The sequence below is a fragment of the Stenella coeruleoalba genome (genome assembly GCF_951394435.1).
Source record: "Stenella coeruleoalba genome assembly, chromosome: 14".
Taxonomy (NCBI): domain Eukaryota; kingdom Metazoa; phylum Chordata; class Mammalia; order Artiodactyla; family Delphinidae; genus Stenella; species Stenella coeruleoalba.
In genome coordinates this window covers 89,702,800-89,724,119 of record NC_137160.1, presented here as the reverse complement: position 1 = coordinate 89,724,119, position 21,320 = coordinate 89,702,800, and the positions used below count along the sequence as shown (strand labels likewise).

Here is a 21,320-nt window from a genome sequence, read left to right as displayed (position 1 = left end):
ATAGAAAATGCTGCAGACCGGATCCACCAACGCGAGACCAGGGTGATGGAGGGCGACCGTCAGTCATACTCCATTCTGACGGCAGAGGGTCGGCACCCCAGCCCCGCTGGCTCAAGGGTCGACTGGAGCCCTGATGAAATTCTAGTGAGAAAATAAAGAGAAACCCTGGGGCAAAGCCCCGAGGACGAGATTCCGTGCCCGTGTCCAAGACCGACGCCCGCGCTCTGCCTTCCCGGACCCTGTCCCCCGAGTCCCGGCTGGGGACAGCACGGGCTCCGCAGGCCACCAGAGGGTGGCATCTTGCTCAGGGGAAGGACACTGCGGTGTCTTCGGGACCACGAGTGAGGGCAGGCATGGCTCACCCACAACGACACAGCCTTGGAGTGGCGTGGCGCTCAGGCGCCACCAGCACCAAGTGCGTGACTCAGATGAACACGGTCCGGCCACACAGAAGGGCTCCCAGCTGTGTAATCCCGCAGGGGCCCAGGTCAAGCCGCACGAGCCCCGCGGATGCTGTTACAGACACACAGGCCCGGGCTCCCCAGGGGTCGGCTCCAGAAGCCGATCCACACTACACTCGCGCACACAAACACACACACACACAGAAAATGCCTTGTGAGTGAGGACCGCAGCTATGCTGTCCCAAGACAAGAGCTACCAGAAGCTGGAGGGAGCCCTGAATCAGATCCTGCCCCTGGTGCCCTCAAGGCCTTGCCAACACCCAGATGTCACACTTCCAGTCTGCAGGGCCGTGAGACGACAGATTTCTGTTGTTCTGAGCCACCTGGTTTGTGACACCTCGTTGTTCTGTTTTGTGGCTGCACCGCACGGCTTGTGGGATCTTAGTTCCCCGACCAGGGATCGAACACGCACCCTCAGCAGTCAGAGTGTGGAGTCCTAAGCACTGGACCGCGAGGAAGTCCCTTGTGGTACTTTGTTACAACAGCCCTAAGGGACGGATACAGGCACCCTCTGCTCTGTCCCTTTCTCTCCAGACCATGGTGAGTGAGGGTAGAGGCAGGGCCCTTCACAGACAGACCAAGGCCACTGCTGGCTGGTCACTCTGGCCCTGTCTGGGAGCTCTGGACACAGCTCTCGGCCTCCGGGGGCCATGGGAGGATGAGGGGGCTCCCTGGAGCTGGTTGCGCCCCCCCCCACCCCGTTCCTGGAGCCCAGAAAGCCCGGGAGTAGCCAGACCCCACCCCTCACCGTCCTCTGGGCCCCTCCCCCAGCCATCAGCAGGTTGGAATGGCCGCTATCTGCATCTTCATCTCAGTAGGGGAGACACAGAAAGAGGCACTCTTGCCTGGTCACTGCATCTCACCAATGTCCCCTGGCTTAGGCTGGCCCTTTCAGGAAGGGCAAGCAGGACAGACTGTGGGCCAACACCCTCTTCTCAGAAGGGCCTGGGGTCAAGCCAGGAAGCAGGAAGGGAAGTGGTGGGCAGGAGGCCTGATTGGCAGGACGCGGAGGGCAGAGCCCCCTCCCTCCAGGTGCTCTGTGGAGGAGGGGCGAGCCTCTTGCCTCCTTCCCTACATCTGACGCGGCATGGGTGGCCCTCCGCAGGAGGTCCGCTCTGTCAAGGGTCAGCTCCAGAGACTTTAGTCCATTTCCTCCAAAGCAGACCTGATGCAGCTGGCTGAGTCAGGACTCTGGGACTTTCAGGATGGAGCCCAGTGTCTGCCAAGGGTAGGAGGGAGGAAAATGCCCTGGGGGTCCTCATGAGACCCGTTCACCAGAGTCCCGCCTCTGACTGTGACCAGTCCCCACCCAGGGAAACCAGGGTCTGCTGGCCACAGGACACCAGGACAGGCCCAGAGCTCTACGTGTTTCCTGGGAAGGTCGAGGAGGGCACAGCCTATAGCAGCCCAGGGCATCATAACCCCTAACCCCTAACCCTAAAGCACGTTCACTAATTGTGCCGACATGTCGTGCAGAATTTGAACGAGGGCGAGTGCGCCTGAAGAGCGTGCTTCACGCGGGTGAAGAGTGGGCGCAACGCATTGCGGAGCTCAGTTATTTACATCAATCACCCTTTGGGTGAAGGGTGAGTCATAAAGTTGGAGAGTGACTCTTGGCGGCGAGGTGTACACTGTGTGCATGTGCGGGGAACGTCGGTGACGTCTGAGATCCCACACCTGGGGTAAAAGGGAGAGTAAAGTGTTCACGAATTCTGAGAATTAGGTAAGCACATGAGGGAAACCAATGAATTAGTTAATAGAAAATTCGATGAGAAACAGGCTATTTACATAGCTTCAAAGAACCACCCCCTAAAATACTTACACAAAGAGAAAAAGAGGAACTTTACAGTGGAGAAGCTTGGTCGGCAACACCCTAACCAGGTGATGGAGATGCACACCATCAGCAGTGGGGTGAGTGACAAGGACACGCGCCACCCAGAAGACGCAGTAAGGACCAAGCGTCACTTCTGAGATCTTCCGTCCAAATGCAAACCCCAAATCACAAGGGAACGTCAGACATGGCCACTTTGGGGGACGTTCTGCAGAGTAACCAGCTTGCAATACTCAAGCCGAGGTCATGGAAGGCCAGGCAAACCCAGGGACTGTCCCAGGCTGAAGGGCACTGAACGCCCTGTTGAGTAGAGGCAGCCAGTGCTATGGGCAGATTTGGATTCTCTCACATCCAGGGCATTACTGGGATGACGACCTGAACTCTCATGGGGTCTGGCAAATTAGGAGGCAGTAAAGCACCAGGACTGATTCCCTGATTTCCATGGAGGTGCTGTGCACGTGTAGAATTCCTTATCTGAAGGAAGCACATAAAAGTATTAGGGGAATATGATGGGGCAGCAGGTCAGTAACTTGTTCTCAAATGGCTCAAGGGAAAAAAGATCTTTGTACCCCATTTTCAACTTTTGGCCAGTTTTCAATTGTTTCAAAATAAGAAAATGTTCTCAAACTGAAAGGTCCGAGTTTCCGGGAACCTGGAATGTGAGTGGCCGTCCACGTGGCACCCCTGTCAACTCGTGATGCTCGGCCCTGCTTGTGGTTCTGGCAAGGAAGGTGGGACGTGACGGGATGCAGGAGTGCTGGTGGTCTCAGCTGAGACACCGCTCCCGGGGAGCTCTCAGTGTCCGCTCAGGCGTCCCAGGCTCTCAGCTGCTCCCACTTCATCCCACTCCCCAGCAAGCACCTGGAAGCGCCCCCGTGGTCCTCTGCCCCTCCCCACTCTCCTGTGAGCCCCGAGGGCACAAACCTGACTTTGCTCCCCGCTGTACCACTTTTGTCGACCAACAGGATGGGGAGGTGAGGGTCAAGGGCCCATCCCCGGGGAGGACAGTCCCGGGTGCCAAAGCTCAGCCCCTGGCCTGTGCGCTCAGCACACCGCTTCCACCTTGGGGGCAATTCCTCGTTCCCGGGGCAAAATGACCAGGCAAGGGGCAGAGCGCAGAGATGCCCATGGGACGCTGCTTATAACACGGAGCTGGTGGAAAGGAGCCGAATGTCCCTCACCAGGTCCTGATGCGTGGAGCAGTGCCCTCGCGCTGTGCAATGGGGGCCAGGCCTGGCAGGGGCAGGTGTCCGGGACAGTTAAGTGAATGGGGGAGGGGCGCGTCAGAACAATAAACTTTAATTGAACAGAACACTTGGTCGGCAAACACAACGGATCACAACAGCGAGGGGAAGGCGCCGCGCCCCAGCCAGCACCCTCCTGCGGTGCGCGTGCCTGTGGGCCGCACTCACCACGGGGCTGGGCGGGAGGGTGGCTGCAGTGCCGCACCCTCCTCTCTGGAGAGGGGCCTGCCTGCCCAGGAGCTTGACTGCAAACTGCTGCTGCCCGAGTAGGACGGACCCACCTTGGACTTCTGACCTCACAAATGTTCCTCAGATGCTTCTTGCAGCACAGGGAGTTGCCAACCAAACTATCCAAACATGGCAGCCCTTAGTGCTTCTCAGCAGAGCCCCCAGGGAACTCTGGGGGCCTCCTTCTTCTGTAGGGACAGAGCTCTGCAACTTGTGTTACCAGATTCCACACTTGCTCCCCTGGAGCGCTGGCCAGGCTCCCGAGGGGCAGCTCAGCCCAGGCTGCCCCCTGAAAGCTCAAGGAGCATCCTGGCTCCCCAGAAGGCGTCGCTGGAGGTCTGGCCATCGGGCCACTGCACCTGGAATGCCAACACAGCATCACACATGGAGGTGCCCTCTGTGGGCTCTGCCTTCCCATCCGGGTCACCCTGACCCTGGGACCCGCCCCCTCTGGACTCCGCCCCATGGCACCTGCCTCCAGTTCTCATTCCACCGAAGTCCAGCCTCGAGGAATCCCTGCCCCATGTTCAACTCTGTCCATTTTATTCACTCCAAAGTCCCAAGCTGAGGACCCAGGAGTTAGGAGGGAAACCCACGGTACCTCATAGGAAGGCCTCACCTGGCTGGAGGGCATGGGCTGGCCCAGGTCCATGGCTGGCACGGGGCCAGGGAAGGCAGGCGGGGCCGGGGCCAGCTCCGGGGGGCTGGAAAAGGGACAGTGTCAGGACAGGCCCTTTTCCAGGCCCTGTTTGAGGCTCACACTGTTTACTGTGAGCGCCACACCCTGAGAGCTTTCTGCCCATCAGAAGCCCTTCCTGGTGCCGGACTCTCTTTTGGGAACGGCCTCCTCCTGCAGGGCCCTCAGGTGTGCAGGGTGCTGGAGGGGCCTGTGTGACACCTTGAGCAGGTGGCTCAGGTAGTCAGAGAGCACATCAGCACAGGCTCACGGAGGACGGGATGGTAAGCAGAGATGTGAAGGAAGAAAAGGAACAGGCCTGAGGTGTGACGGAGCCCAGAGGTCCTTAGGACCAAATCCGGGGAGGCGGCAGAGGACGCAGATGCAGCCGCTCGGGACAATATCATGCGGTCCCTCAAAGTCAGACCACACTCACCCTGTGACCTACTCATCCCACCGCCACGTGCACATCCCCAGAGACACGAGGGCAAACACGCAGGCCACCACGCGTCGGGAACGTGCACAGCGGTCCCAAACCAGGAGCTCCCAGATGCCCGCCAACAGGTGACGACAATCCACACCAAGGGCTCGGCCTCCGCCATGAAGAGGAAGGGGTGCGGACACACACGGCAGCAGGGGCAGGTCTCACAGGAGTCAGGCTGAGTGGAAGAAGCCATACCCCAAAAAAGAGTCTACGCTGTATGAGTTCACTTATACGGAACTCTAGAAAACGCAGCTAAAGAAAGCAGGCCCTCGGTCCTGGGGTGGCAGGGGTGGGAAGAGCCCCGTGACCCATGACTAGCAGCACAGCTATGGTTTGTAGGATACGTAAGTCACGCTCGGAAAACTGTCCTGTGCACCGTCTAAACATGTTGGTTTACTTTATGCCAACTACATCCCAATGAAGCAGTTTTTAAACAAGGAATCAAGGTTACCAGATCAAAGCAAGGATGAGCTGGGGCACTGGAGTCCAAGGGTGACACAGCCAGTGGAGGGGCCCAGCAGGCCGTGAGCGGCCCTGTGGCTGCTCTGTGTGGCTCCCGGTCATAAATGGAAAGGTGAGTCCATCAGCATGGTCTGAATTTTCCCACCATCTGGCTGTTTCCACAAGCAGAGCCTCTGACTTGGGAGGCTCCTCCCCTTCTCTCCCATGTCCCCCAGTAATTCTTCCCTCACTGGGTACCTGGCCTTCTGCTCCCAGACTTGGGAGACCCCGAACCCTGGGGACCCTGTCCTGCGGTCCCCATCGTAGATTCCCTCTCCACCGGAGGACCCCTGGCCCGACATCGCCTCCTGTGAAGCCTCTGGACGCTGCCATGGCTGTCCCAAGCCCCTTTAAAACTCCAATTTGGAATATACAATCAGGATCTTGATGCTGTCCAGAAGCTAAAAGCCTTTGGGGAAAAGAAAATGCCTGAAAGAGGCTGCTGGGGCCCAGGGAGAGCTCTGGGGACGCGTGAAGGCCTAAGCACACCCCAGAACGGACGCCCGTATCTGCTCCAATGCTTGTCTGAGGGAGAGAGTACCACCTTCTTTCAGTAGATGTAGGATGGGGGACTGTTGAGGTTTCCAGAAATCCATAAGGAAAGGACGCACTCTGCACCGTTGGAGATGGTGAGTCTGTGCACCAGGCACCCTGCCCACGGCCCGTAGGAAGTGTCACCTGAGCCCTGTGGCTCTGCAGCTTACCTCTGGGTGAGGGTGAACTCGGGAGCCTGCAGTGGAAGCCGGGGCACCAGGAAGCCGCTCGCCTGTGGCTCCGCTTGGCCACCGCTGGTACCTGGACCCTCCTCCAGGTATGTGCTCCGGGCGTTGCTGCTGGGAGGGTCAGCTAATCCTGCACGGGAAGCAATCCCACAACCCAGTGCTGGGGGAAGGGAGCACAGTCTACGTGTAGCACAACACAGGCCTCCGTGGAGAGGCAGCCCCCAGCCTCGGCTCCTGCGCTGAGGGAAGAACAGCCACCACTGCTGATCTCAGTGGCCTCTGCAGGCTCCCAAAAACCAAAACAAGGTCAAGTTTTGCTGACCTCAAATTTCTCTTTGTCATTCTAGATCTCATGCCAGCCCCAGTGCCAAACAAAGGCTCAGCACCCCAGTCCGCCCTACGCCCACCACGGCTGTCTGAGGAGAGACCCCGCGGTGGTCCCCGTTCACCACAGGCTGGCCCAGCCCACGGCCATTGCCCCCCCCTTTCACCTTGGGTTTCACCATGATTTCACTGCAGTGCCAGGTGTTACTACCTTCCCTTGCCTTTTCTCTCTACTTAAAATATTGTAGAAAATCTCTCAGCGTGTCTGTCTTTCACCCTAAAAGGCAAGCCCCTGTGGACGTGATCAATTCTGGGTCGACAGACGTTTAGGAGCAAAGTGAGGTAAGAAGGAAGGTCCATTGCTGCCCTAAGTCTATCCAGGTGGTAAAACTAGCATGCATCCCCGATCTCAGATCCCAAACAACAGTCCTCCCTCCTGTCTGCCAGAGCCGAGACCTTCCTAACCATTTGGTGCATGACTCTACCTCCGCCTTCTGCTGTTTCCCCTTTCCTGCAGAACTTTACAGATAGTCTGAGGTCCAGGAAATATGGTTAACTGCTAACTTGAACATTTCCAGTTTACACAGAATAGATCAGTGGGTTTTATCTTCTTCCTCCAAGAAAAACAGAAATAAAAAGCCCGAAGCCTAGAACAAAGGGAGTGTCATGGGAAGGGTAATTGGCAGGTGGGAGATGTCCATGTTCTGCAGATGCAGGGCACAGGTCTTATCCCATGGTGGGGGCTGTCTGAAGGGAAGCTGGGGCATAAGCAGGGGCCAAGGACCCTGAGAGGTTTGCAGGGAGGGAGGGAAAGCAAGGTGCTCAGGCAACCAGCAGGGAGCTCTCCAATTCCCAGAGAACACACCCCTCACATAGGCTGGACACGGTGTGAAGACCAGCTTCCCTCCTCCCAGTATGAGGCTGGCCACTGCCCATCCCAGCTCCAGCCTTGTTAGTAAACATGGACAGGAAAAGGTCTCTGAAATCAAAGACCAAAGATCAGATGGAAAAGCTGCCTCAGAGAAATGAGTCTCCAGGCTCTTCCTCTTTGGGGCACCTCTTCCTCCTCTGTTCAAGGAAGGGCCTGAATCCACAACCCCAACATTCCCCCCTTCAGGCAAGAAAGCACATTTTCTGAAACTACTAACTAGGATACTCGGAGAAATATAAGATACTGCATCTATAAAAAGTAATATAATCGGGGCTTCCCTGGTGGTGCAGTGGTTAAGAATCCACCTGCCAATGCAGGGGACACAGGTTCGAGCCCTGGTCCCGGAAGATCCCACATGCTGCAGAGCAACTAAGCCCGTGCGCCACAACTACTGAGCCTGTGCTCTAGAGCCTGCGAGCCACAACTACTGAAGCCCATGCACCGAGAGCAGATGCTCTGCAACCTCAACGAGAAGCCCGCACACAACGAAGAGTAGCCCCCGCTCGCCACAACTAGATAAAGCCCGTGTGCAGCAACGAAGACCCAACACAGCCAAAACTAAATAAATAAATTTATTTTTAAAAACTTATTAAAAAAACAAAAACAAGTAACATGATCTATGAAGAAAGGAAAATCAGAAATAAGAAAAGAGAGCTTGGGGAACTTCCCTAGTGGTCCAGTGATTAAGACTCCATGCTCCCAATACAGGGGGCCCAGGTTCAATCCCTGGTCAGGGAACTAGATCCCTCATGCCTCAACTAAGAGCCTGTAGGCGACAACTAGAGACCCCACGTGCCGCAACTAAGACACGGCACAGCCAAATAAATAAATAAATAAAATTTAAAAAAAAAGAAAAGAGAGGTTGGAGTTCTCTTAAAATGTATAATTGTCAAAATATCAGAAGACAAAGTTTAAGACAAAAGCACATACAATAAAAAAGAAATTTTTTAAAAAAGGTAAGCATTTTGGGAGATTGGTCCAGGATTTCCAACATCCAAATAACATTTGTGCTCTAAAGAGAGAACTGGAAGGAGGAAACTATCAAAGAAAATCACAAAAAGTGCCCAGAGCTTAAAGAATACCTGGTTCTCTGGTTCTTTAAATCGAAAAGCTTAACAACAAAGTGAATTCAAAAGACTCACACCTGGGACCATCACTGTGAAATTTCAGAACACCAAGACTTCAAAAATAAAAAGCTCCAATAAAGGAAAAATACGTGAACATCAGAATGACATCTAACTTAAAATGACAACATTGGATGCTATAATTGGATGCTATGTTGCTTTCAAATTTCTAAGGTAAAAAGTATTTTAAACTCAGAATTCTGTCCCTGACAAGTCATTAATCAAACTTGAGGGCGGATTAAAGACAATTTCAGAAGATGCAAGGAAACAGACACTACCTTGCAGGCACCCTTTCTTATAGAGTTAATTAAAGACATTCTCTAACATAACAAGAGTCAAGAAAGAAAGAACAAGCCTTGCAATTAAGGAAACGCTGAAGCAAACCCAGGGAAGCAGTTAAAGGTGCTCCTGGGATGACGGCTCCACACCAGACTGGGAGCAGGAAGGAGGCCCTGGCAGCAAGTCTTCAAAGGGGATGCTTAAGACACTGCAAGAAGTTAGGAATGTGATAAAAGCAGACAATGTAAGAAAAAAGGGAGGCAATGACAAACTACAAGACGACCTGCATGGGGCCACAGAGGACTAAGAAATTTAGGCGACAGGCTGAGTGCAGCGCCAACATCCTCCTCAGAAGCTGGGATGTCACAAGATGCTATCGTGTTTGGTGCACGAAACATATACCTGAATACGTATTCTTTAAAGGTATTTATAGCGACAGTTACAACTAAGGAAGAAACTAGGAAGAGAGAGCTAGAGGTCTGAACAGCTCAGCCCTCCTCCGTTGTAGCAGATGTTGACTGGTTAGTTACAGGGACTGGAGTACAGGGGTGGCAGCCATTTCATTTCATTTTAACTCTTTCCTCACCATCTTATTTTTTTAGTCACATGCACATTTTATTTTGAAAACAAAAATAAAATGAAAACTATCCAGGCTGTTGGTGGGAAGAGCCTGTTCCAACTGCACTGGTTTGGGGTCTAATCAAATATAAGAGATTCAAGCAGAAAGTCCTGGCCCCTCAAAATTCTTCCCCGTCAAATAACATACAAGCAGTTGAAGCATCTGATGTAGAAACACATAGTCTGTCTAGCATAGACCCACCTGTGGGGCTGGCCTCACCAAGGGCGGTGATGGACACAGCCAGAGGAGCATCTGCAGGGCGCATCGTGAGGTCCAGCCCGTGACTATGGATCAGTGGCCTAGTCTGGAAGGAAACTTCCTTGGAGGATTCCAGTGCAAGAGATGTCAGCCACGACACGGGGGCACCCAGAGAGGGGTCCAGCATGTCGCTGCCAGCAGCCAGAGGGCAGAAACCAGAGCCAGGGAAGACGGGAGGAAGAGTGGCAGGATCGTGGCTAGGCCCCTCCTGGTACATCTCACCACCCTGCAGAGACCTGGGGAGCAAAGTGAACACCATCCCTCAGGCTGGGGTAGTGGGGCCTGGGAGGAGATTCCAGCCCAATTTGGGAATCTGGGCTCCGGACTCAACGCAGCCACAGATGGCTGTGGGGTCCACCCCAATCACGCTGCCTCCACAGTTCTCCCTGGGGCTACAAGGGTTCCAGAGACACAAAAAATACTATCCCTGGAAACCTAAGATACATTAGCAGTTTATTTACAAAGCCCTTCAATGAAACATTGCTCCACAATATTGAAGGCTGAAAATGATTAGCAAGAACCTAATAGGTGAATGATTAAATGAAGGTGGATCTTAAAGGAGTGTTAGGCAGCAGTCAATAATTTAAAGAATTAAAATATTCCCCAAATGCTCCCTGTGTCTCAGATGGTGCTCCTGGGCTTTTGTTAACAACCCCCCGCCCCTGTAATCTGTGTAATGACATGCGTGGCAGGGTCCATCACTATCCCCATTTCACAGGTGAGAAAAAGCAACACTGAGAGGTCACGGGAACCTGCCTAAGGCCACACACCTGGGTAGTGCCAGCCTGGACGTGAGGTGCCAGCCCAGGTAGTGTCAGGAGAGATGCTTAAAACACAAGTGTAAATGGAAAAAGTGGGCACCGCTTGATGTTTACGCAGACGTGGACCTGGTCCCACACTCAGACTCAGTCCCGCTGCGGCCGGCACTTTCTTCACAGCAGTTTGTGCGGCACCACAGGGGCAGCAGGGTGAGGGAAAGCGGTTAGGCAGGGCCTGGTCTGTAGCAGGAACTCAAGAAATGTCGGCTGTTACTAACCTAATGATATACCAACCATACCAAACGCTAGAGAGACACAGACCACGAGGACAGCCGGTTTGCCTTTAGGAGATAGGTCTGCACGTTTTTCTTTCTGTTTTCCCCAGTCACCAAAATTTACGTGAAGTCAGGCTGTGAGTCAGGCTCCAGGGAACAAGTTTGGAGTCCATGACGTGGGCTCCTTGCCAGTGGCTCCCCTGTACCTGGGGTCTCAGCTGAATCTGCCCTCCGCCATCACTGAGCTGGTCCCAGTGCCCGGCAGGCATTCCTACGCCCACTCCAGGCCTGGTCTCCCACTGAAGATGGGGAATTGAACAGGGAACGGTCCCATGGCCCACGTGGGTGGCAGTACCTGGGAGCCAGTGACTTTGGCATGGTCTCGTCTCCAGAGAAGTCTGGGGCCAGGACCAGTGGCTCCCACGGCCCTTGGGTGGTCTCCTGGGTCTGTACAGACCCACTTTCCTCGGGTCCTGCTAAAAGCCGATCAGACAGGAGGAGAAGCTGGGTGATGCTCAGGGTCCCAGCTTCCTTCCCAGCAGGTTAAGAACAGCCACGCTGGCTGCCCAGTATTCTTTGTTTGTCCCCTGATCTGTCTTTGGTCTGAACCAACACCCGTAATTAGGAACCCAGAACACCCTAAATTCTAGTGCTTGGCTCCCTTCCCACTGACTCCTGGCCCTGGCCGCAAAGTAACCTCTCAACGCAAAACGCTGCTGCAGCCCCACCTGGGCCCATCCTGAGTCCAACCTGACCCTCAGCTTCAGCGATCTCGCTTCCCACAGGGTGAAGTACCAAACGTGCAGGCTGGGGCTGGCGGAGAGGACCCTGTCCTGTAACCAGTGACCCTACCTCGGCCTAGCCCTAGACACAGGTTTTGGGAGAGGGGTCACTCACCCGACCACTGAGGCCTGTCCACGCACCCAGAGCCAAGGTGGGGCTGGCCTGTGGGCTGCGGGGGGCTCGGGCCGGCCTCCCTCGCGGTGCGGTCCTCCGCCGAGTCCCGGGCTAGCGCCGCGCGCTGCACAAGGGCCCTCTGGCGCCGCCGGTAATTGGCGAACCAGTTGTAGATCTGCTCAGTGGTCAAGCGCGTCTCCGAAGCCAGGTCCTCCTGCGCCGAAACAACACGCCGCTTGCCCAGCCCGCTCCTGAGACGCGGGGCCGGGACCAGCGGGCCGGGACACAGGGCGGTCGGGGCATCATGCGGGCCGGCGCCGTGGCCTCTGGCCTTGTTCCTCCTCAAGCCGCCGCCCGGCCGACAGCCACTCGCAGCCGGGAGGGCTCGGCAGGGCTTGCAAACCGGACCCTCCCGAGGCGCCACCAAACCACTGACCGCCCGCCCGCCGGGCCAGTGCGAGAGCGCGTCGGCCTCGACCGACCCTGTGATCAGGCACCTGTCCTTCCTCAGGAGCCAGATCCGAACCACCACGGGCCACAGCACGGAGCTCCAGTAGGGCTCCGCTGATTGGACCCGGAGAGAAGGGGCGGGGCGATCACTGGGAGAGCCCTGCTGACGATTGGACCCGGGAGAGAGGGGGCGGGGCGATCATTGGGAGAGCCCCGCTGATTGGACCGGGAGAGAAGGGAGCACGCCAGCTTTATGAGCGGCAAGGCTCTTACTGCTGCCCCCTCCACCTGCTCCCGAGAGCTCACCCGTGCATCCCTCCGGCTGGAGTCCCAGCCGCGGTAAGTGCTCAGTGAGCACCTGCTGAAGCCACACTGGATGACGGGGTATTAAGACTCCCGTGATGAAACTAACCCCGCCACGTGTGCAGGCGGCTGCCAGCCAAAGAGCGCCGTCCCCAGAGCAGTTCAGGGCAGGCGGAGAGCGCCAGCGCCCTGGCAGATAGGCCACTGGGGAGGCGGGGAGGTGCGGCTGAGGATGCGGGTCAATCCCCTAAGGGTGGTGATGTCACCTAAGGGTGGGAGTCCCCTAAGGACCGGGGAGGGTAGGCTAAGGGGAGGGTTGCCGGGCCTCGCTCTCATCTGCTCTTACCCGCTCGGCCTTGCTGGGGTTGGTGCTCACACCCGAAGCAAACTCCTGCAGCTTCTGGCGAACTTCTCTGGGGAAGTTCCGGCTCTTGAGGCCGTCAGGGCAGAGGGAGGCGGGCGGTGGGTTCCTGGATGAGAACAGTGAGACCCCTGGCTTCTTCTGTTGTACCTGCTGTGCTCCCCTGGACTTCCTGTCCTTTCACTGGCCACCCGCCTCCCCTGCAGGACTCTGTGCTGCAGTCCCCGGGTCCATCCCCTGAACAAGGGTGGGGTCTCGTGTCGCCTGGGCCCACACCCCACACTTTCACCAGGGTTTCCAGTGCCACTCACTGACCAGTGGCCATGGCCGTTAAAGCTGGGGATGAGGGTGCTGAGGTTGGTTATGCTGCCCTCTTTACTGAGTGTATACTGGAATTTTTCCAAAAGAAAAAAGTGACATAGAAGCAAACAGCACCGGTCTATACAAGATTTGCTAGCCAAATGCCAATTGAACAAACCCCCGTGAACATCGAAAACACACCCCACACATCCCAGTGGAGCTCAATCTCCTGCTCCCCACACCGTCCCCCAGCCCATCCTGCGCATCCCCGTGAGAGACCACCACGTCCCTGCCAATCAGGCCAAGAGCCCTGCAGCCAGGTTTATTCTCTTTACCTTCTCCAGTACATTCAACCTATCGTTAAATCCTCTAGAGTCAATCCTGACACAACCCTTTCCCCAGCCATGGCCACTCCCAGAAACTCCAAGAACCTCCCACCTCTGCTCCTGCACTAACCACCTGCTGTGACTCCAGTGTCACCCCTCCTTATGCCCAGAGCACGCCTTCCCTGTGCTCAGGCCTCCCCCAGGCTCAGCCCTGTGCTGCAGCCCGACCACAAGCAGAGGACCAGTGAGTCACAGTCCTCTACTGAACGAGTTCCGTCTAGCATTCCTTGCTCTGAATTACAGGATCTGCTTTGTTTCCTGGTCTACTGTCCATCATCCACACCCGCGGGCAGCTCCAGGACAGCAGGGCCCCAGCACCTCTAGTAACGTGCAGCAACCAGGGGCCTCTTCACAAACACTGCATGCTGGTCCCCAAGGCATTTACTTTGCTGAGCCACCTTCTGGCAGGCTGTCAGAGCCTATATGGAGGGACCTGACTGCATCCCTGAAGACCTCAAGGCTGACTAACTGCTGGGCTTTGAGGGCATATCTGGCACGCACCGTGAGAAAAATTCCGTCTGATCCAAAAGGAATCCATCTCTTCTTCCATCAACCAGGCCCATGGCTCAGAAACTCCTGTCACTTGGGCTTTCAGGAGCTCAGAGCAAGACCTGCAGCTCCTCCTGGCCAATGGGGGACACCCAAGGTCAAGAACAAAGGCTCTCCAGTCTCGATGTCTAGGCTGGAATCCTGCCTTTGCATCTCTGTAGTGTGTAACCAGGCAAGTGACTGACTTTTCTGTGCTTTGCTGTCCTCATCCACGAACGGTGATGATGGTAATGATGATAACTAGTAGTCGTAACGTGTACTTAGTGCTGATAATGGTCATCGTGGTAATTATTATCAACATCCATCCAGCAGCCACCGTGTACCAGACGGCCTTCTAAGCGCTATGTGTATCTCATGTGGTGCTTGCAGACCCTCACATTTCTCTCTCTTTTAATGGTCCTGCAGCCCTGAGGGGCCGTGCTGGGATCCGGGCCAGGCACCTGCAGAGCCTGACCATGGGCATTAGCTGAGCTGAGGGGCACCCATCCTGCAGGAAGCGAGCGAGGTCAGGGTGCCCACCTGCTGCCTCCCTCACTGCAGGGCCCTCACCGACAGGCAGTGGCTCCTGCTGCAGCTACAGCTTTCGGCCTGGGTCCTGGGAACAGCTCCCCGTCCTCGCCCTGCGGGCACAGGTCGGAAAGCGTCCCCACAGCCAGCTGAGCGGTGGAGAGGAGGGCACCTGCTGCTGTGGAGCTTATTACCCTCTGTCTATCACTGCTTCCTCTTATCTCCCTGCCTCTACTCACCTAAGTCCTTCTGTGGTCTTGGAGGGCAAATCCCTTGGGAGCCCCGGGGAATAAGCACCAGTAAAGGCTGGTGCATACCTCTTCCTGCACCGGAACTTCTGCACCGGGGTCAGCGTGGCCACGCCGAGCCTCTTCATGACCAGACGGTAGTGGATGTCATTCCAGAGCTGCACCAGCTTCAGGCTGCCACCCGGCACCCGGCATCCCTGTGGACAAGAGCCTGCTGAGACCCGGCACGCTCGCCTGCTCCGGAGCCCCGCCGTAGACCCAGACTGACCGCTAAGAACATCCGCTCGCTGGTGCCCCGCGGCGAGGGCACGAGTCCCATGGCCGGGCTCCTGTCCCCAGCAGGCCCTCCCACGAATGGGAGGTGGGCACGGCTCTCCCTCGCCCCCCAGGTGAGGGCCAGGCAAGGGGAAGGCCAACTCCGGGCTGTGGCCATAGCACCCAGAGGCCGAGCCATGCTGAGAACCACGTGGTCAGGTCTGAGCGGCCTGAGGCTTGATCCCCATCCTGCGTGAAAGGCCTTTCTCTCCCACCAGCAGGGCGGGCCCCTGGGGCTCAGTGAGTTCAATCTGAGCTGAGGGGGACGAAGGGGTCCCGGTCTGTGCCAGTGACAGCTCCCCAACCCAGTGTGGCTTGGTCATGTAAGCAGACTTTAGAGATGGCCAAGGACGCTGAGTGAGGGCCTCCCCTGGACACAGCCCCTGTGGTCAGTATGTGGTTCGTGCCTCTAACCCCAGTGTTCTCAGGCCCATCTTGGTGAGGGAGGTGCTGAGAATCATTTAGCTTCCTCTCAACAGCATCAGAAAAAGCCCATTTTGCTGGGCTGAGAGGCCTGCAGTCTCCTGCCAGGATGCAGACGTCAGCACAACTGTCAGACAGGGAACCCACTTGGAGCCTCCCCACCTGCAGGAGTGGCCCTTGGCGGGAAATGCCCTTTCTTGATGTGGTAGCCCCATCCTTTCTCTCAGGTCTCAGAACACATCACTTCCTCAGAGACATTTCTGGACCATCCTGAGTTACTCCCATCCCGGGAGTTTTTCATCACTGATGTCACGCTCACATTCCATCACTGACTGCCTTCCCGGCAGCTACTTCAACTCTGTGTGTTCACCCATTTATTCTGACATTTGGAAGGCTGAGCCCTCTTATGTTCCAGGTGTTATGCTGGGTGTTGGGGATCCTTTAATGGGCAGAACTAACACGCCCCTGCTCCTGGGGCTTGCAGTGCAGGAGGGGAGGTGGATCACAGATCGAGAAATAGACAGGTTTCTAACCGTGAGCTGAGGAAGGAGCCACAGAGGGGGATGAGGGCTCCCTTAAGTCCTAGCTCGACGGGGTGACGTTTAAAGCAGAAACCAGACAGGTAGGAAGGCACCAGCCACACAGAGTGGTGTCCAGCCTCTGGCAGAGGGAACGGCATGCGCAAAGGTCAAAAGACAAAGATCTCGGGAGCTCCAGGAGAACGGCAAGCAGCCAGCACAGCCACTGTGCGGGAGCCAGGACGGGATGGCAGGCTCTGGGCCCGCGCCTCGGTGCGAACCGTGGTCCCATCTGCCGTTTTAAAACTGCCTCTGGCTGCTGCGTGAAGACTAATAGAGGGGGCAGGAGAGGACACGGTGGCGGGGCGTGAGCGCCAGGAGGGTGCCGCAGGGCTTGGGGGAGAGGGAGCAAAAACAAAGAACTGGGCAGAGTTTAGTATCTTGAAGGTAAACTCAGCATGAGTTATGCATGGACTGTATTATGGACTGTATTATGGAGCGAAAAAGGGAAACACAGGCCCCCAAATCTCTTATTAAAACCTTTTGAGCCAGATGTATTTTGGAATTCAGAATTCCTCACACTTTAGGAAGTAACACAGGCATATACTACATAATTTGCACTATCCCAGTACGATCTAGGGCAGGAAGCATCCTGCAAGCAAACACCCCAGGATTTGGGTAGCAAAACGTACTGCAGTAACATTAAGTGGATAAATAAAGACAAAAATAGTTTCCCATCAATGCAGCTCAGGTTTGATGCCAACTGAGTTGAGGTTCAAAGTACCACCGGAGGAGTGACAAAGATACTTGTGGTCTCAGAGTTCCCGGATGCAGACCCGCAGCTAAGGGACTGCGGTCCTGGGTCTGTTTGATTGCTTGCCTCACTAACCGGAGTGCCAACTTTCCAAGCCAGGACCACTGGTCCAGGACCAGAGGGATCCGACAGATGGTCAGTTCTGTCTCGGGTTAGCAGGCAAGTTAGAACTTAGTACAGTGAGAGTGAGCGGCCCTGGCTCGGCTTATAGCAGCTCTCCCCAGGCTCCTGCTGACTCCTGGGCACTTCTGTCATCTTCAGGCTGCTGTGGGCTGCTGCCCCTCTCCCCGCCCCACCTCGGTCCTACCTCTAGCAGCTGGCAGGCAGCCCGGTTCTGCTCCTGCTGGGCCAGCATGCTGGCGCACACCAGGGCCACATCCGCGTTGTCCAAGAGGTACAGGCGGAGCTGGCTGTCCAGCACGGCCGTGACCAAGGTCTGCACCTGGGCGGGATCGTCCTGGACCTCCCGGCACAGCCTGCCTGCGAGGGTCACCAGGTCCGCCAAGGGCAGGCCAGCACCTCCGCTTCCCCTCAGCAGCTGCAGGAAGCTCTGCATCCCGAGTCGGGTTGGACTCCTCTGAAAACAAGACGAAAGTCAGGACCACCACCAGCGCTGATGGGCTGACTGCACATCAATCCTCAGACCAACAACGCGAGGCCTCTCCCGCCACAGGTACTTGTATCATGGCAGCAGTGAGAGAGGGCGGCACGTCAGGGCCCGCCAGACCTTCCTTGTAGTCCCCACAACAGCGTAGACCCTGGCGGTGCACCAAGGCCCAGCTCGCTGCCAGACTTCTCACTCCGCACGCCTGGAACCTCTATCTGGTGCCCTCGTGCCCCTCACCCGCCGCGCCACCTCTCTGTTTCCCCCACTTCTCACACCGCTTGTCACTGCATTTCCTCCTTCCTTCTCCAGGGTCTATGGGGGACAGGCCCACCTGCACTGGGGTCATCAGATCCCCCCAGCATCTGCCAGACGGAGAGCAAGGCCTCTCGGAGCGGGTGGGCAGAGCCGCGGGCCAGGGGTTGTGCAGACGCCCTAGGCGCTCCTTCGGAGGGGAGTCAGAGGCCCGCTGAGGCGGGACCAGCAAAATTCGCTTTTAACTATTTTAATTTGGGGGGAAAAAAACCCTTATATTTGAAAACCACAAACATTTAAGGGTTGCTCTAGTCTGAAAAATTAATAAAATTAGAAAGAGAAGGGAGGAAGGAAAGAAGGAGGGACGAAGACAAGGAAACAGAGAAAGAGAAAAGGATGGAGGGAGGGAAGGCACCGAGACAAAGAAACGAACACGTGCCGGCCTCCGGCACAGTCCTGCTGCAGTTTGGGCTCCCTGCCCTCACATCGCCTCGGGCACCAAGCTTCCCGCTCTGCCCGGTGAGGGCACAGGCTGAGAGCTGAGGTAACCTGCAAAGGCCCGAGGGCGGGGGCCTGGCCAGACTGGCTTCCGTGCGGCCCGTTGCACCCCGAAAGCCCGCTCTGCCGCCCTCCCACCCCGACACAAACAGGTGAGCCACGGCAAGCTGGACCGAAGGCTTTGCAGTGTTCTAAAAAATTACCGTCTAACTATGCAAACAGACACCAAGTTTTAACAGCAGAGGGAGTTTTTTTTATGGCGATACTCAGTCGGCCCAGCACCGCAGGCATGACTCCCGGTCTGCGCTGGGTCCTGCAAAGCACCCGTGCGAGGCGCGGCCATAACGGGCGCCGGCAGCTTGCCAGCCGCGGCCGCTGAGGCGGCTGGCGATCGCTTTTTCAAACAGCACGTGCAGACCTGTGTCCACAACTACTTTACTTTCGTGGAACAGGATCCTGGAGGCGAGGGTTAGGGCGCGTTTTCAGTCGATGCTGCCAAACCGCTGTCCGCAAGGGTTGAGACAACCTGCAGAGAACTGCCGCGCTCCCGGCGGAGGGTCTGGCCCGCTTCTAGCTCTTTCCTCCCGGCAGGGCTTCCAGGGCGCCCGCCAGGGGACGCGCTCTCGCCGCCGCTTCCGAGCCTCAGCGCCTCGTCACGGGCTGCTGCCTCGGGGCCCCACGTTTCTTCCCGTCGCCACTGGCAGGAGGCCCGCGACCCCGCACCCTTCGAGCGACCCGGGTGTCCCCCAGCGCCGACAGCCCCGCCCCACGCTGCTCCAGGAAGGGCGGGAAGGAGGCCAAGGGCCGAGCTCATGGAGAGGGTCCTGGAGTTCGGGAAGGAAGTGGGTTCGGGGGGCACCCCGAACACTGAGGGGACCCGGCCCGGCGGGGACAGAGGGGGCGGGGGGCAGGCGGCTATGCCCTGCGTCCTGCCCGGACACCTCCGTCTGGCCGTGGCCCTGCGCCGCCGGACCTCTCCCGGCGCCCTTCTCCCCGCGGGGCCCGAGAAGCCTCCCCGGCGGCCGGCCCCGGACGCCGGACTCAGTCACCGTCGCCCGGACGACCCCCTCGTTCACTCACCTTCATCCGCACGCCACCAACACACCCCAGCCAGGCGCCCGGGGCCGCTTCCGCGCTCGGCGCGCACGTGCTCCGCCCGCACGTCCGGGGAGGCGGCGGGAAGGCGCGGTTGATACAGAGTATCCAGGCCTCCGCCAATCCCTGCAAGGGCCCCGCCCGATGACCCCCGCCCGTGCCCTGCGCCCCTAAGTCCCGGGGCCTGCGGTTCCGCCCACCTGGGTTCGGGGCATTCCGGTGGTTCTTGGGGAGCCGAGAGGTTCTCGGGGGTCCGTGGCATTCGGGGGGCTGCACGGGAGCCGACAGGTTGGGGGGCGAGGGCGGGGCGTCAGAGGCGCCATCCAGCCTGGTTCTGCGCGTCCTCAGGCCCCAGAAGGAGCAGAGCCGGGGTCCTGGGGGTCCTGGGCTGGGGTGGAGGAGAGGGCGCCACGACCCCCGCCCCTGCAGCAGGAGGAAGCTGTGACCCTGGATTAACCCCACGCCACCGCCCTGGAGCTCTGCGGAGACAAAGCCCGGCTGGGGTCGTAGCCCAGGGGGCAGACACCCCCGCCCCTCCCGTGCCCCCGCAGCCCCAGCCGGAGGCCCCCGGTGATCCCACCCCCGCCTGACCCTGGGGCGCGGCTGCGCGCGGCGGAGAGGCCTTCGCGACGGTGGAGGCCTGGGGACCCGAGTTCTCTGACCCTGGTCAGCTACGCGGGGGAAGCCTCTGAAGTGCCGCCGTCCTGGCTCGGACACGGTCTGGCCTCTCCCCTGTGCAGTTTAGTTTGGGGAGATGTTGCACACAGCGAGCCGGAAGGCGCTCTAGAGAGGAGACCAGGAGGGTTTCGAGTTGCTTTTGAAAGGGCGGTCAGGGCAAAAATTCTCTGACGTCAAAGCTCATGCCTGAACGTATGCAAAAGACTTAGGCAGAAAGAGAAACATTTCAGCGTTTGTTCACTTGAAAATCTGGAAACGACCCAAGAGTCCGGTGGAATATTGCTAAACACATCACACTTCAGAAACAGGATGGGCTCCTGGAGGGTAATTAGTAGTTGCCGGGAGAAAGAATGCTTCCTGACCGGACTAGTGATACATTGTACAATAAAAACGGCTGTTACAAAGCAATGTGAGTGAGACGAGCCCGTTTGAAAAGTACAGACACAAAATGATGTATGCCACATCGTTAAACCCTGGTTGCCACCGGGTGACAAAATTATTGTTGTATTACTTTTATTTGGCTTTAAAATTTTCTTCTTTTGCTTATCCATGTTTCCTAATTTTTATAAAAAGACAATCTTCTGTTTTTCTCGTTTTAAGGTTCTTTTCAAGAAATGGGAGAAAAAACATTGACAACAGGGTTGGGGGAAGCAATCCCCACCGTCCAAGTATACTAAGGCGGATATGGGTGAACAGAGAGGAAATTGGAGATTTGCTGCAGGAAACCCTCCTGTTGTGGGAATGTGATCACAGGCCCTTTCTCCAGGACCGGCTGGTGCTCAGTGAGAATATTCCTGGTTGCACTCCACCCATGAAGCATCAATGAAGTTAAAACCTCAATGGAAACCAAAATGTCCAAGTACCTACGTTATTAAATTTAAATGTAATTCAACAAATTTTATGATTCTAGTTCATTGTTATAAAATCAGTTACTTTTTTTGGCTGCCAGGTGAGAAGTCACTGTTTACACACATTGTCTTATTTGAGCCTCCCAAGCCACCTCTGAGCGAGTTATGTTCCCTTGTTACTAAAAAGGAAATAGGTCCAAGTGCATTTAAAACACTTCCAACCAATAAGTGGCCTCCTTGAACTGTCAGACTCAAAAGCATACGTTCTTAACGTAAGCACATAATAATTTCAAGTATTCTAAATCGGGAAACTCTTCATAAGCTTCATTTTTTTTTTGCAGTATGCGGGCCTCTCACCGCCATGGCCCCTCCCGTTGTGGAGCACAGGCTCCGAACACGCAGGCCCAGCAGCCATGGCCCACGGGCCCAGAAGCTCCGCGGCATGTGGGATCTTCCCAGACCTGGGCAGGAACCCGTGTCCCCTGAATCGGCAGGCAGACTCTCAACCACTGCGCCACCAGGTAAGCCCCATAAGCTTCATTTTTAATAGAGGTCT

General features: G+C 56.7%; 1 protein-coding gene across 2 annotated transcripts; it reads right to left on the bottom strand.

The window, feature by feature from the left end:
- Positions 1 to 3,587: 3,587 nt before the first annotated feature.
- Positions 3,588 to 19,307, bottom strand: ANHX (anomalous homeobox). 2 transcript variants are annotated; one of them, XM_079941841.1, is made up of 10 exons: positions 19,224 to 19,307; positions 17,094 to 17,363; positions 14,708 to 14,913; positions 12,712 to 12,835; positions 11,613 to 11,826; positions 11,071 to 11,191; positions 9,626 to 9,918; positions 6,130 to 6,277; positions 4,384 to 4,468; positions 3,588 to 4,123 (listed from the first exon to the last, which is right to left on the bottom strand). In XM_079941841.1, the coding sequence occupies exons 1-10, from the start codon at positions 19,227 to 19,229 to the stop codon at positions 4,037 to 4,039; spliced, it is 1,554 nt and encodes a 517-aa protein (XP_079797967.1). In that variant the 5' UTR covers positions 19,230 to 19,307; the 3' UTR covers positions 3,588 to 4,036. The 2 variants fall into 2 exon arrangements, with proteins under 2 accessions (XP_079797967.1, XP_079797968.1); XM_079941842.1 differs by having other exon boundaries at positions 14,786 to 14,913.
- Positions 19,308 to 21,320: the final 2,013 nt, after the last annotated feature.